The following is a 17,317-nucleotide window of genomic DNA, read 5'->3' as shown; positions in this document are numbered from 1 at the left end:
CTGCCCAGGGAAGTGGTTGAGTCACCATCCCTGGAAGTATTTAAAAAACGGGTAGATGAGGCGCTTAGGGACATGGTTTAGTGGGCATGGTGTTGTTGGGTTGACGGTTGGACTCGATGATCTTGGAGGTCTCTTCCAACCTTAATGAGTCTATGATTCTATGAATATTTTTACACGAGTTTCACACTTAACAGACTTTAAGCAGTCTAATAGAGTTAGCCCTTTGTCCTCTATCCTATTCTGAGGACCTCCTCTAAATCAGGCCACAGATTTGAATTCAAGTTTTCCTCCTGTGAGAAGCCTGCTCTACCCGTTATTCTAACTTGCATTAAATAGTAATGTGTATGAACTAATCCAGAAAAAGAAATTTGGCTCAAAAGCATCATAGTTTTCAGACTTGCATAGGAAAGCCTGGTTCAAGTCCTGCTGATAATCATGCAGAAGAGGAAGATGACCTTGGACCTCTCCCGTGACACATGAATACTCTAATTGGCTATTAGATTTGCATGGAAAAAGCTCCTCCTCCTTCTAAATGTGATTTAGAAGATGCCTAAGATTTAGGTTCAGCTGGTGGAAATGGAGAAGACAATCACGCTTGTAAATGCCACTGGCTTTAATAGCACGACTGTACAGACCTGTCAAGACCTAAGCGATCAGATATAATGTCACTGCATTGAAGTCACAGTATTTACTTTGCTGGTTGCAATGCTGATGCCCACTGAACTCACAGCCCTCAGCACTGAGCAGTGGGAGTAGGAGGAGGATTCCTCAAACGAGGAATCTCAGTGTGAGAGCTGCGACCCTCAGTACTAACACTCCCTTACTTTGGTATTCTCTTCTGGCGACCCATGGGCCTTTTCTGACCTGCTTTTCCTCTCAGAGTAGCTCAACCTGAAGTTTCCAAAATGCATCAACTTCCTGAATGACATCTGAAAAGTTCTTTGACATGCAGGTATTTACGAGTCTCTTAGTGCATCTGCTTGGTAAGCTGACTCTGGTGCTTAGCAATGGTCCAAATAGACTGGTAGTATAGTATGCTCCCTGACAGAGCAAATATAAATTGGAATGAAATTTCTACAACAAATGTTGCATACGGAGGACATATTTTGAACATATTCAACATTCTCTATTTTGTTTTCTAATGTTTTCTTAAACTTTGTCTGCTTTTTCAAACATCCTTTATCATAAATTCATTGCCAAAGTATTTGTGGCAATTGAACACAGGCAGTCAAGAGTTTTCAAATTGCTAGGCTGCCACTCAGACATAGAAATAAATGGTAAGATAAAAGAAATAAAATCTAAGCACAGCAGAAACATTTTTATTAACATTACACTTCGCTGTTTCATATAGTGTTTGAGCTTGATCTTACTATTTCAAGGCATGTGAGTGCAATATGAGGTCCCTCTTACTTACACAGGTCTCAGCTTTTATTCAAACGCACAGTTTATGCATACCTTAGTACGAGGCAGTTTTATCAACTTTCTGAGCGTGTCATCTCCCAACTGGGTATCAAATCAGTTTGCAGAGAATTACAACCAACAGGCACCCTTCAAAAGCACTGAATGAAAGGTATTAATAGTACACTCTCTTTTGACCTGATACGAAAGCATGGAAATAACAACAATGAAAAAAAGAAAGCCGCAACCGATGTGTAATCTCAAGCTATTTTTAAAATACTCCCACTGTTTTCCAGAACAAAAAATATTTTGCTAATCTTAGGATAACATTTTGCCGTAACCAAGTGCAGAATGGATTTATCTAATGCATCCCATCTTAGGAAACTAGGAGCTACAATACACCTCTGCCCTCAATACAGAGGGGTTCTTGAGTGCTCAGGAAAAACAAACCTTCTCTTGACATCATTTATTTCAATTTTTGCATTAAACAGTTTTAACAAACACAATATAAACTTTACTGTCATTTATATGATTCAACTTTCTGATATTGGTGGGTAAATGTATACAAATGAAAGCTCAGCTTGGCTCCAGTAATTAAAGACACCTGAATGAATGTTCCCTTAATCTTCTTATACATTTCATTAACTTGTTCTCCATTTATCTTCAAAGACAAAAAACAGTGTAAACAAAAATCTGAATATAATAAATTATAATAACAAGAAATCACAAATTTTTTCATGCCTTTTGAAAGTGATAAAACTCACATGGTACAATTTCATCTTCTAATAAAGAAGTCTGTATAATCTTTCTATTATAATTTTTATTTCCTAGAATTTATCTGGTACACAGATCAGTTCAGGGATCCCAATGACTACCCCACAGATCTAGAACATCTCACCTGCAGCACTACATTATCTTCATAGCTGTTTTATAATCTCCCAGCAAAGAATTTCATTTTCATTTACTTTATTCTTGAAGCTTTCTGGACAAATTCTTAAAATATTGTGAGAGCACTGCCACAAACTGAGAATATTTAGGAAATCCAATGACAATAGTGGGCACAAACTAGCAGTGTGATTGAAATATGCAGATTGCCTTCACATTGTTTTTCTTGAAATGCTACAGATGCAGTACTATTCAGACTTAATTTTATTTACACCCCATTTAGAGATTGTGCTTTTAACACTGTGTTTGACGGACTGAAAAAATCCAAGAATCTGTCCTGCTTTCTGTACTAGTTCTTCTTAACATACCTCCATTACATCCCTCAGCCCCAGCTGTAGTGACTCTACTCCCCGGCTTCCCTCCTGCTGTTTCTCCCCCAACACACACACGTAGTTTTTTCCTCTCCAGGAATTTTCTCCCACTTCTCCCATTTCAAGTGTTATGTCGGTGCCAAACCTTCTGGGAATGGAGGGGAAAAAATTCAATGTACCTGTGGCCCTTCAGGGATCATAAAGTCACTTGGGAAAAAAGTGTCTCTGTGTGTGTGTGTGTGTGTGTATATATATAAATATAAGAGAAATCTCATATATCAGGTTTTCAGAGCAAGGGGTGGTGGAAGAGGGCAGGAGGTGAAAATAAATGAAAGCAAACTGACAATTCCAAAGGCTATTAAAGGAATTGTGTGATTTTTCAAGACTTTTTGAAAATAAGTAAGCAATATGCAAACAACAAGGATTAACCTTAAATCCAATACTTAAATCAGAAGTTTTAATTGTTTATTGTAAATGTCTGTTTGTTGGATAAAATACCTATGTAGTTAAAGAAATATAACAAAATGAAGCACCACTTCATCTGTTTACAAAGAAAAATATCAATGAGCATCTTCCAGAACACACAACTGGTTTTGCAAAATGGTGAACAGAGAGAAAGGGAGAGAGCACATAAGTGAGTGCTCACCATATAATCTTGGTGCAATTTACTAACCATGATAGCCAAGTATCTTATGCAAAACTTAATTTTTAGAGAGAACAGGAATATACTAAAGGTGATACTCCAAAAGCTCAGTACCTATCGCTTGATAAACATAACCACTTCTTAGAATGAATCAAGCAACTCTGAATTTCCTAGCATACTTTTTTTTATTTGCTTTCTGAGATGTCAGAAAAATCATGGGCCACTTATTTTTCCAACGTGTTACTGTAACTCATAAGTATATTTAGTACATTTATTAGTAGCATATTTGTGTGCTTCAATTGGTAATGCTGACAGTGCACAATGAACAGAGATTAATGCAACACAGCCTTTTATGCAAGTCACGAGCTTTTTTGTGTATCATTTTGAAACGGTGGTAAGTCCTCAAATTGCCCACGTATTTCTAACAGCTAATTCAAATTATGAGGGTTCATTGGTCTATCTCATGTTTATTTTGCAGTCACCAGTCAAGCATTTCATCATATAAATGCATTAGACAAAATGCACAAAGCTCAGGTCCCACCCCTGCAATTTCCCTTATATTCTTGGGTTTTTTCCCCCCTCAAATGTTTTGTTACGCAGGAAAATCATGCAGAAGAAGCATGCTTTATAATTTGTTGAAAATGCCACAAGGTTCGTGGTCATTCTGTTATGCACTGTGAGTAGATTCTACACTTGTGGGCCATCTGTTGAAAAGCGTCTGTCCTAAATACTCACTAGTCTTACTTTGGTGGCAGGCGCTTCCATTGTTGCAGTACAGCGCAGCCGTGTGGGGCACTCAAGGCCACTGATAGCCAGACAGTCTTTGAAGGGCTTGGGAGCACCTGCAACGCAGGCTTTGAAGACAGAATCAAAGCCTCAATATTGTGTGGCTGTCAACTGCCAAGATATGCAGTGAAGAGAGTTTCTAGTGGACTGTATTGCCAAGCATGCAGGTGCTGTTTTCTGTGTTGCTGCTGGTTCCAGGTTTTCCTCAGTTAATAACTCCTTTTGAAAAAAGGCAGTTGTTTCATTTTAAATTCACAGCATTATAAAAAGTGAGTCAAGACCAAACAAATAGTAGACAGACTGGATTAAAGTGAGGTGCCCCAAATAAGGGATGAAGTCTACAGGGTGGGTCTTCTTGAAGGAGAACCTATCAGCAGTTATTTGCTTTAATGGTATTAGTGTGGTATTGAGGAGCAGTTAGACCTGTTGAGCTACCATTGATGGAAGACTTATAACATATAAGAGACTTTAAAAATGTCCCAAGCTAAAAACCTTATTACATATGAATTCCTGTAGGACAGCATTTTTGTCACAAGATCTACCATTCCTTTAACACAGTTCAACATTTGACTTGAGGACAAAATGAGTGGGTGAGAAAGTGGAGAGCTTGTTTCTACATTTAGGGTCCTTGCCACTTGGATAGTCATTTCCCTGTAAGAAAAGTTAACATTTGCTATTTTAGGCAGAAGGCTCCATGTAACTTTTCAGCAGTGTCTTGGTTCAAATGGATAATGCCAACAGTGCCAACCGGCCTCTGAGAGGGCTGTTAACTTTTGCTTTTTAGAGGGACAGTCTCAGTTCTTGTATTTGCTTGTATCAGTCAGCACTTTCCCCACATGGAATGAAAAGTCATCCAGTAAAACCAAGAAAAAAGAGCACTGTGAATACTTTCACAGAAGGTGAAACACACAGTATAAACCAGAAAGTCTTTCCAAATCAGTACCCGATTCATTCTCCAATGCAATTTTAACAGGGCAGGATACGGTTTAAAGCTTGTTCTGATCTGCGATCACAGTGCTTCTGTCCAGATGGAAATCCTGCTTCAAAAGCAAGGGTAGGAGGAAGAGGAAACAGTGACTAGCTTCACTGATCATCTCTTCAATGTAATGGCTGAAGCACCCAACCATCCTCTCTTTTTTTTTTTTTTTTTTTTAAATTCTGCAGGATTATAGAGCAGCTGCACATGGCATTACATACATGTGCACTAGATTATGCATTCTGCTAGCACTCAAAGTCAACATATTTTCCATGACCATCTGTAGCACATGAATTTGTCTCATGTTCAACATGATGTTCAACCTGTAGGTCACTCCAAACCCCATCCCTTGCAGAATTTTAGCTCACAGGGCCATAAGAACATTTTACCATGAAATATCTTTGTCTTGACATAAACATCAGATTTAAAGAATCTTTGATTCTGTGATCAGATACAATATTGGCTACAAACCAAAATATATTCATGTTCTAGAATATTTTATCAAACTACAGTATCCAAAACAAATGCAAGACAGAGTACACTTTAGACAATGAGCTTTCTTATGAAAATTCAGTAACAAGAATAGCATCTTTTGTCAGCTTTAACATATCAGCCAGCCAAAGAAAAACACATTTATATTGTCCCATTGCTTCTTCATCACATACTATCTTCCATGAACTTGGCACTCCCTAGCTTTTTATATTCAGGTATATGTATTTGTATTCCTTACTCCTCTGAATCAGTGACTAGAATGTTTAATGAGTGGCTAAAATACGTACAGATTTTGTAAAGTTTTATGTAGAAACACATAACATGGCTATAAACAAAACCAGTCCATATTTAGCTAGCTAAATGTATTAATCTCTAAATAATTTCATTCTTATCTCTAAGCCAGAGAATAAAGCTTTGGTAAGTTAATCAGTGTGCACTGGGAGAACACCGTCCATGAAAATCTTAGCCAAACTGAGTGGGGGGTAAAAAAAAGGCTCAATTAAAGCTGATTATCGAACAGCTCAGTTGTAAACACTTAAACTGTAAGTATTTTGGTTAATATCACTCACTAAACGCAGGCATAGACTACAAGTATTTCAAGTTATTTTCAGTTTCAGTTTGGGTCTTCTGTTGCAACATATTTTCCACCATTCAGATTGATGCAAATTAAATGAAACTGTTAACCTATTCAGCACCCAAGATGGAACATTATCATCTTTCCTGTGAATTTGGATTACCAGACTGAAATCGCTGATAATAAACATTGCTTCTTTCTTCACAGGCCAGACAAGATACAAAATTTCCATGTTTGTAATTGAAAGATATGTTAAGAACTGTGTTATAATCAGTGGCGCAAAGGGAAGGAGGTCTGTAACAATAAAGACTTGAAAATACATCAAGTCATCTCCAAATTTCATGCAACAAAAAGTATAAAGGTTAGTTTTACTGAGCTGATGTGTCAATGAAAGTAATCCAGGGAGGAAAAAGTGTGACAGATCATAGCACATTATATTGACTTCAGTGTTCAGTGGCCTCTGAACATTTATGACTATGCTTTACAGCATTCCATGTGCTCTTTCTGGAAGACCTGATTAAATTCATGTTGGTAGAATGCGAACAGGAGAACCGAGTCCTTTCCTACTTGCTCCTGAAGCCTATAAGGCTTCATATGCACTAATAAATGGTGTATTTTATTATAACTAAGAAACATTAGCTGTTTCATTATAAAAATATTGTGGAGATGAGCACTGTATTTAGCCACAAGTTAAACATGTCAAGGTCAATTGCAGGAAAATGAAAAACATAACACAGACCTTGTCTATCTGCCTTGTAGTAACCATCATAAATTTCTTGCTTCTACTTTTATTTTTTATTGCTCATTAATAGCCTCGATGTTTAAAACAAACAAAAAAAACAAAGACAAAACTTACAAAATAAAACAAAACAACCCCAAAAAACCCAAACCCAAAATCCCAACAACAGCAAAAAACCAAAATGCACCTTTGTTTCCAGGAGGACAGAGCTTACGATAACCATCCACTGAAGTGGATGCACTGATGTTCTAAGCAAATAAACCCAGATGTCTGGAAAAGTTCCATACCTATCTCTTGCTTTGGACATGTATACCTTATACAAAGAGTTAATGGGAGGAGAGGAAGGCAGGTATAAATAAATATTACAGGAAACCTTTTCATATTGTGGAGAAGGTTTCTGCACATCATAAACTGGGAATTTTTCCCTCTCACAAATTAGTATCACATTTATTCCCTATGCTACTAACCCTCCTGACACACAAAACATTTTCAGTTCAGAACCTTGACTTTTTTTATTGAAGAATTAAGCAGTACATTTCATTTCCCTTGCCACTCAGTGACCGGAAGAAATGACAATCCTGGAATAACAGTATGAAATTACAAGAATATAAAATTATAATCAGTAATAGAATTATGCAGTATTGAGGATATCTGTTAGGTTGTGGTTTTGCTTTCTGAGCGATTTATGAAACACTCATCACTCTACTGGGTGATGTAACAGAGTAAGCCTATATTAGTCAATGGGGGGGAATTTGGGATCACAATGTCTCTGTCAGATAAAAACAGAGTCTGTATGAGAAAAACCGTGGAAATACACCAGTGTCTGGTCTTGACGAGTTTCATGACAGCATGAGGAGAAGAGATGACCTTTTGACAATTTTTAGAAAAGATGCAGCTCGTACGCCTAACACAAGCTTTGAGTACAGTACCTAGGCTAAGCTCCATGGCAGGTATGAAAAGGCAAGGCCTTACACATGCTTGAAGGCTCTGAGATTCCTCATACCAGTAGCAGTGCTATCATTCCACCATATGCACTGCTTGAACTACCCAAGTTTACTTAGGCTGTTCAAAAAAGATGGAAATACAGGACATCATGTCTTCTCTTTGTCAGTACATGGATAAAGGAGTACAGACAATCTTCCCTTGTTCCACAGATCCCTGCTTTCTGCTGCAAGACAGTGCCTGTTTGTGAATGCAGATTTTCTGCAAAGCTCTGTCTATGCTTTGGCCAGGGCTGAAGAAGGGGGCAGCTCCTCACGTCCAGCCTGAGGGGTGGAGTGGCAGGGGTGATTAGCCAGAGTTCAGTCCTCCGGCAAAGAGCTTGCTACGGTTTTATTTGTTACTTCTATATACAAAGGGACTTCAATTAGCTGTATGCTGTCTGAGACAAGAGAGCCTTTATAAGCTTCAAAATAAGTCTACAAATAGTGCTTCTGTTCCTTCACTGATGTGTGGGACTCTCCCGCGGGATATACAATGGCTATTGTGTTACTCAGAGAGCTGTATCTGGGTTCTATCTGGAGCCTGCTTTTTCATGGGGTATTTATAAAACTAGCCAATTTATAGACTGCTCAAGTTTGTCTTAAGAAACAAGGTGTCTTTCAAAAGATAATTCAGAATGAACTCCGTGGGTGCTGTATTACTTGCAAGCTATGTGAAGTGAGGAAAAGGGCAATGAAACCATGGCAGCAAGCGATCACTGGAGCAGCAGCGCGGACACAAAAGGACTGCATGCCTGAACAGAGACTGAGGGAGGTTAAACTTGCTCCCGTCTGAGAAAGAACAAGGCTCTGGAAAGGAATCCTGCTCTTTCTAGCTGGCACAGGCAGGGCATCTTAAAGAAATGTACGGGGAGAAAGAAGAGGTAGGGCATAGCTAATGAAAGGGAGATGTACATAGCACCACTGGACTGACTTTCCCTAACAAAGTGTTGTCACCTGGAAAGAAAACTGAGATTTCTAGGGCTAACAGAGCACCATTTTGTACAGGGTTTTGTCAGGCTTCAGTGAAGATAGTGCCCTTCACTTAAAGAAATAGTTTAAGAATCAGAATTAGATGCATTCAAGATATAAGGTACACAGTTCACAACAAGAAGAACTTACAAAAGAACAGATAATTTTATCATTTTGTATACATAAAAACTGGATGTCATTGTAATTCTTGAATATAGAATACATAAAACCATGTATTGTTCTTTTAAAATGTATACTTTTACACTTTTAGAAAACCACAGTAGTTCTCCCTTGATATGGTAAGTGCTAACTACATTGAAAGCTATTCTCTACAAGGAAGCAGGGAGGAAAGAAGACAGTAATATATCTATATAATTGGTAGCCAGATGTTACAGCATCCTCACTACTAACTTGGAATGCAGATAAGCAGCAAAGCTGAGATGCAGAACAAAACAATTTTGAATTCAAGGGTGATCTGAACTGAGACAAAAGGAACAATATCTTAATGGCAGAAATTAAGACTCCAGAGCCCATGACTCCAAAGGCCTCAATCTGTTGAAAATCTCTGGAGAAGTCAGTATGTTTCCCAACTTCTACCAAAATAAAAACCATGAAAACATTTAAAAGAAGAGCAAGGCTGCAAAGGAAAGTACTAAAAATTGGGGCTGTAAGAATTCTTGCAAAGTGCATACTGTTAGAGTCACCTTTGTTGCATGTGCATTAGAGCTGCTTCTGTTCCCTTCAGATTCTTGGCCTCATTCAACACACAAAACACAACGCTCTTGTTCTAGCCGTGAATTAGGGATTGGTAGCAAAAGTAATGAGAAGACGTCTTCTTCACTTCTTGACAAAGTCAGAAGACGCAGAAGCAAGTAAATACAGTAAATAGATACTTACTGTAGATTCAGGCAATAAATAAAGTAGAATAGTGAAGGGAAAAGAGAGAAAAGAAAAAAAATATTTAAAGTAGGGTTCTAATATTGCCTCTGGCAATAGAAGTTTCTCTGCTCTGGTGGGAAAGTCACCCAACTAACATTTCTTAGAGGTGCTCGCTAATGGTGTATTGCATGTTTTCTAGCTGACCCACCTCATACACCTTTAACTTTAGTGTCAAAGCATGTTATGTTTGCGGCTAAAAACAAAGCCACAGGGAGCTGCACACTTAACCTGTAGCATTCAGTACACCCTGAGCATCATTTTTAAAGGGGCATTCAAAGGGAGAATTACCTGCTTTGGTCTAAGCTACAGAAATTATTTTCAGTGTCCCGTTAACTGAGTATAAAAACCCAGCATTTGAGAAATGACAGCATTTGGAATTAAGCAGGAGAATCACCAACAAAATAGAGAAATACACTGAAAGTCACAAAATTTTCCAGGGCAAGTCCTAACTCTTAGCAACAGTGATGGAAACCATTTAACAACAAAGTGTTCAGTAGATTAATTCAACGTAAGCAACCTGTAATTGATTTGCTGAAGCTGCCCTCAGGAGGATATCTACCACTAATTGTTTAAGAGTTGAGAGAGTAAAGGACAAAGCCACAGCAACTGAACCATAAAGTCTTGAACTGGGTAGAAGATTGTTTTATTACTAAAGATAATTTTATTCTGTGTTGATGTTACTTGCTTTTGATAACTATTAAATGAGGCAAATTAAACAGGAAGGTTTTTTTTTTCCAAAGTTAAAAACACAACACTAACTATTATGGCATCAAAATCCACCATCAAATTTATTGGAAACTCTACTATCAAGATCCTGCCTGAGAAGACAGTCATAGCCTAAGCAATAAAACTATATATACACATGAATGATCATCTGAACATCTTCTAATGCATACAATTTAAATGAATGTCTGTGATTTTTATTCAGGTTTTAAATAAATTATGTTGGCTTCCTTCTCTGTCCAGCACTTTCTGATGCAGTCATGTGAAATACTTTTTTTTTTAACTTATTGTTTTAAAATAATTTTGCACAGAAGAGGTCACAGCTAACAACAGCTTTGCTGATATTTTTAGCAGCAAAGAATTAAGGCCTCAGAGAAGAATCCTTTATTAATAAAATTCATAGGTAGATCACATTAAATCTTTAACCATGTAATCATCTATTACCAACTACTTTTCCATGCTTGTGCATTTACAAACTGTTGTGGCAAAAACCCCTCCAGAACATTCATTCCTTTGATTAAGCATCTCCCTGACTTGAGCACAGCTAGTGCCAAGCTCTATTGTCAGCTTCACTTGCCTGGCAAGATGGCAACATAGATTTCCTCAGATGGAGACAAAACCTACTAAAAATCACAAGGAACTCAAGTCTCCCGACAGTACTATTTTGATATTATCAAAATTATTTGATATCAGCAGAGAGATCGTGGAACACTGGAACCGTGCAAACCCATAGAAAGAACAAGAGCAGGATAGCCTCAAACACTGAATTGCATTTCCTCTTATTACCATGATGCAACTCCCTAATTGCTCCACACTGATTTTGGACACTGAACATGAACATGGGACTCCCTGTTGGCAATTAATGGCATTAAATCTTTCTTGGATAATTCTTCATTGTTTACTTCTTTTTGATATGATTAAAATAGTACTGCTAAATTCTATTTCTCCGACTTGCACATGTCTAAATTCACCACGTGTATGTCCTATTTATAAAGGAATAACCACTGTTGTGTTAGTTGCCTTCATACACAGTTCAGTTTCAAGTTACTTAAGAAGTAGGGGTATCTTACCAGGACTGGTTCTGTACAGCTCAGATGGGCTGCTGACCTTTTGGCTGGAGGGAATCCGCTGGTGGTATAGTGGAGGTGTTTTCACTAGGAGAGAAGAAAAAGTACAATTCCTCTTCAGTAACAGCTAAAATGTTAATGGTGCTATTAAAATAAATAAATAAGAGAGAGACAGACATTTCCTTACCATATGATGTCTCTGGTGACAGGGGAAAAGCTGGTGTGGACAGGACAGCTTCATTTCCATTTTTTGTTGGGGAGAAGATTCCCCCATCTACTTCATCTTGGTAATGGGCAACAGCCATCTAGAAAGGGCACAAAAAAGCAAAATTGCAGTGTGGAAATTCCCACTTAACCCTACAACACAGTGGGGCATTTTTCACCAGATTACAGAAGGTTTCATATAATCCGTTCCACTCTTCCAGCAGAGAAATCTTGGAACACTGAAAACATGCAAACGCACAGAGAGGACAAGAGCAGGACATCCTTAAACACTGAACTGCATTTCTGAGATAACTACAGTCATTTGTTCTTCTTATTGCCACAGTGCAACTGCCCAATTGCTTCACATGGATTTTGGACACTGAACATTCACTTCGATAAATATTTCTTGAAAAATTCTTCATTGTTTACCTCCTTAGTCTCCCCTACAGGAATCGGTGATCCTGGATCTACAGCCTGGTCAGTAGCAGGAGACTTCATCCATCCACACCTGTTATACAATGGCTGCCCAGGGACATCATTGTCATACTGCCCAACACTTAACTTTCTGATCCTTCCCCCTGCTGCATTGTCATCTTGCGTATCTGTTGCTGAAAACAAATAGGTAAACTGATTAATAAATATTTTTTTTCAGTTAGAGCTGTTAAAACAAACTTCAGTATTGTGCCTTCAGTGATTCTGTTCAAGAATGCTTATGAAATAACTGGTTTCATACCTGCTTTACAAAATCACACAGGTGGGGGGAAAAAAAAAAATCAGTTGTAGTTAGCCTTGCCGACACAAGTTGGAACATATTTGCAGTACACCTGGTTCCAGAGGAGTGAAGCAGCGTGTTTCTGCTGACGCTCATTTTTGGAAGAGTTTACCCCCAGTGCCACCGGTAGAGCCTGCCAGCAGGGGCCACTATGGGCAGCCAAATGGGAAACCTCTCTTTCCATCCCTGACACACAGCAGCTCTCTGCAGCAAAACCACTGCTGCTTTCCAGGACTGCATGTTCCCCGAAAAAACAGCTTCTTTTTAGCTAACACGACCCTGGTCCTTATAAACCCAGCTCACTGTACACCTTTTGTGACACACATGGCAATCACAGTTAATCACAAAAATCAGGTATTAGATACACACAGGAGCTGTAACCTTTTGGAGTCTGAGGAACGAAGCACAAGAGTAAGCTGAGCCAGCAGAACAATCCAGGGTATTCAAGGGCATAAAGCAGTATTTGTTTCCAAAGTCACTATTAAGAGAGTGTCATTAGATACAGCTTTATGATTATAGCAGAACTTCATACTTAGTCATCTAGTCCCACCAACAGGCACTTTCAGAATATTCCTGCAGCAATTGCTTTTTTCCACCCTTCTTTGTAAGAGTAAGTCAACAATAAGGATCCCTCGGTAGTCCTTACTGTGTAGTCACAGGACAGTACAAAAATAACCATACGCGTAACAACTTTTCAGATACTCCTCTGAGAGTTTTTATTGTCTATATATGCAAAAAGATCTTTGAGAATTAGCTATTTCTCTAAAAGAGCTGAGGATTTCTAAAATAACTTGTTTTCATTGCTCGGTGTCACTTAAACTCTCAGAATCATTTCCAACTGTAAGTATGTGTTGATTAAGCACATCTCCTACACACCCTGATCATGGAGCCGTTACAGTAGGAGGCCAAAGCATGCCCTTCATCTAAACCAGCAAAAGGGCTGAACCAGTCACTTTGGTAGAGAAAGACAATGATGTACACCTTCCACAAACATCCATTTCCTAATCTGAAGTAGCTGATAGAAGCCAAGGTGTAAAAATCTGGCATGCGGCGTAAGTGCCTGTATTATAGATATTTCACCTTGATTATACAGCACAATTATAGAGCATCAGTGCACAAATAGGTTTCTGTACAGGAGAACAGTTTTTATTCAAGATTAAAATATAGACAGGGATTTCAGACTAAAATCCATGATACTTAAGTGATTCTGCATTGATATACATATGTATCAACCTGAATAACTTGCTGGCAAGTACTGGCTTATCCTGAAAATATTAATAAATCTCTTGTAAAACTACAGAATTAGACACTTTCAAAAATCCAGCTCTGCTACCATCAAAGCCAGCGTGACAGTAACTACTACTAAAGCAAAAAAATAAACAAACCCCTACTAGTCACTTTCTGAAAATTCCACCAATAGAGTTAAAATTCAGGGTCCAAATTTAGCCAGGTATTTATTCTATCGAGTCAATATAAATATACCTAGCACATCCTGGGAAAGACACAGCTGAGATTCTGTTTTTATAGTACAACTTCGAAAACTAAAATACTTTTAAAGCACCCATATTTTAAACACTTATTTAACCCTTTTTCCCCTGACTAGAAACTTTATGTATGGTCTTTCAGGTGGAAAGAGCATCTTCTGAAGACACTGTGAGCAAACTAGATGCATCAAACAAGATCTTCAAAGCCAGAAAGGGACATGAAATCACAAATATCTTCCAAACCTCTTTAAGTGATGCTAAAAAGCCATGAAGATTTCTAGTGAAAATGAAGACACTTAGGAATGTAGACAGAGTTCATACTACTCCAGAATTTACCAACTTTTTGCATTGGAATTCTTTTTTTATTTGTAATTTCTGTAAAGAAAAATGAGTGGGAATCACTGTGCAGAATCTCAGCCTTCGAAGAGACCATCGGAGACCAAGCACTCCCAATCCCACCGCTCCTCCACAGGAGGCAATGGGAGCAGGAACAGCATATGAGACTTTCACTCCATTTGTAACCGAGTTATTAAGGTACAGGCAGTTTCTTTCTGAATGTGCCCCTCCTATTTAACACAGTCACATAGACTACTTTATGAGAGAGAATGTCTACCTTTTGGATGGGTCAAAACAGACCTTAAAATTTAGTGCAGATTTTATTTGTCATGCTAATGAGAGGGCTTCGTCATCAATGATATTCATACACTCATGTTATTAGTATTCATACACTTGTGAAGCTTGTAATTTTTACGAAGTTAACATAGTCCTCAGAGAGCTGCAAACAGGTATCTCAGGGAAACTGGACATTTTCTTTAAATAGACTGGAAGTGCTTTACGTATCAAATTCCCAGCAGATGTTGGACGACAGAGGGGAGAAGTTGAGCTGATATATTGCAATAAAGCTTAAAGCAAGTAACTTGAGTCTAAGAGATGAAAATTAAGTGAAGAGGTCAACAAAAAATGACTTTTACTTAGTTTATTAGTTTTGTGAATGTACTTCAGAGCTGCCTCACTTAATGTAACAGATATTTACAGTTATTAATTTAAAAGACATCTTTTACAGTGGAAAGTGTCAGGAGCCAAGGCTTCCTAGAAGTCACATCATTCGGTTTTGTTCTTGTAGTTTAGCTTAAAGTTTTGGCAGAGCTTCATAAATATCCCAGGAGCACATATTTATTTCTTTGAAAGCATTTTGTATACTCTCATTTCTCTCTTTTCCCTTGTGAACTACAAAAATAATTTTGTTTTCCCTGAAGAACAAATAATAACATTCCAACAGATTGGCATCAGAACAGCATCAAGCATTTATCTTGTCAGATGGTTATCACCATGCCAATGCTACAGCTAACAGAAGCATGGCCAGTGGTTAAAGGTTAATCTTTGTTTGGTTTCTTTAGCTGCTTAGCTTTCCTGGAGTACTATTGAGAGGTATTTATAACTATTAGAAAGAAAACAACACTAAGCTAAAAATCTTGTCTGCAGTGGCATGTCAACAACAGTGCAGTTGTCTCAGCTAAACTTCAAAAACTATTATGTTAACTCTTCATGTGTTATACATGTTTGTATTTACCAAGTGCATGAGGCACACCATTAAAAAGGTCCACATTTACTTTCAGTTCCCACAACTACTACTAAGATGATACTTACATGTTTCCACTTGATTCACAGGGCTTGTGGGCCAGCCTCAAAACCAGCTTTATGTGAGAGTGGGGCAAGCACAACATACATGGTAGGACTCTCTAGGAAGAACTTTTCTTGTGGAGGTGGAAGAACAAGCTGGACCGATAGCCCTTCTGCCCATTATGGAAGTCTTTATGATTTGTAAAATAGAACTATCAGTCTTTTCCAAAACCCAGCACACTCCATCAAAGACCTTCCCTTAACTTCTACCTAGTTTGTATCACAGCCAACTGTGCAAATTACAGTCAAACTGGAAACCCCTTACAACAGATAATTATAAAACAAAGTTCATAAGAAATATGAAAGTTTCCACATCTTGTTCTTTACCGCGCTATACGGGGCTCTAAATCACATTATAACTTTGTGCATGAACAGGTGCAGTCACCTTTAAAGACTTGAGTATTACTTCAGGCCACTCAAATGCCCTTCTGTTCCTCTGCGCTGTTTTTCTTGATAGAGGTTTTCTTGCTTTTAAACAAAAGCAATGTATTATAGAAAAGACTTACATAAACTCTATCAATAAACTTCTTCAAACTGGTTGGGGGGGGGAGATTATGAAACATTGAATCACAACAGGATAAAAATGCTTTAGAGTCTCCAGATTCACGTTATCCTGGTTACCACTAAAAATAAGTAAAAAACATATTTAGTAGTTATTTATTTCTTGAATAACCTGCAGGCTCCATAATGTACTTCAAATTATCAAAATAATAATTGGCTCTCCTTTAGTATTAAGGAATCAGAATAGAATAGAGTATTTCAGTTGGAAGGGACCTACAATGATCATCCAGTCCAACTGCCTGACCACTTCAGGGCTGACCAAAAGCTAAAGCATGGCATTAAGGGCATTGTCCAAATGCCTCTTGAACACCTCTCCAGGAAGCCTGTTCCAGGGTATGACCATCCTCTCAGCAAGGAAATGCTTCCTAATCTCAAGTCTGAACCTCCCCTATGCAGCTTTGAAGCATTCTCATGCATCCTGGCACTGGGTACCAGGGAGAAGAGATCAGCGCCTCCCTCTCCACTTCCCCTCTTCAGGAAGCTGTAGAGAGCAGTGAGGTCGCTCCTCAGCCTCCTTCTCTCCAAACTAGAGAAACCCGGAGTCCTCAGCCGCTCCTCAGAGGACATGCCTTCCAGACCCTTCACCACCTTTGTTGCCCTCCTCTGGACACGTCCAAGGACCTGAACATCCTTCTTAAATGGTGGGACCCAGAACCGCATACAATACTCAAGGTGAGGCCGCACCAACACTGAATACAGCAGGATAATCACCTCTTGTGACCGGCTGGTTATGCTGTGTTTGATGCACCCCAGGATGTGGTTTGCCCTCTTGGCTGCCAGGCCACCCTGCTGACTCCTGTTGAGCCTCCTGTCAACCAGCACCCCCAGACCCCTTTCTGCGGGGCTGCTCTCCAGCCACTCCTCTCCCAATTTAGACTTGTGCCCAGCACTACTCAGTCCCAGGTGCAGAGTCCGGCATTTCAACTTGTTAAATTTCATCCCATTAATCATAGCCCAATGCTCCAATCTATCTAGATCCCTCTGCAAGGCATCTTGTCCCTCGAGAGAGCCAACAGCACCTGCCAGTTTGGTATCATCAGCAAACTTGCTAATGGTGCATTCAACTCCTCC

The 17,317-nt window shown here is 38.7% G+C and overlaps 1 protein-coding gene across 1 annotated transcript in view; it reads right to left on the bottom strand.

Annotated features, from left to right (window-relative positions):
• Positions 1-17,317, bottom strand: part of TNS3 (tensin 3) — a 191,723-nt gene that overhangs the window by 42,972 nt on the left and 131,434 nt on the right. The window contains 3 exon segments of the mRNA XM_009332357.1: positions 11,549-11,632; positions 11,733-11,850; positions 12,179-12,357. Coding sequence (XP_009330632.1) covers positions 11,549-11,632; positions 11,733-11,850; positions 12,179-12,357 — 381 coding nt within the window.

This window comes from Pygoscelis adeliae, unplaced genomic scaffold (genome assembly GCF_000699105.1).
Source record: "Pygoscelis adeliae isolate BGI_AS28 unplaced genomic scaffold, ASM69910v1 Scaffold119, whole genome shotgun sequence".
Classification (NCBI taxonomy): domain Eukaryota; kingdom Metazoa; phylum Chordata; class Aves; order Sphenisciformes; family Spheniscidae; genus Pygoscelis; species Pygoscelis adeliae.
Note: the sequence above shows the minus strand (reverse complement) of the source record. Positions and strands in the feature narration are given on the sequence as shown.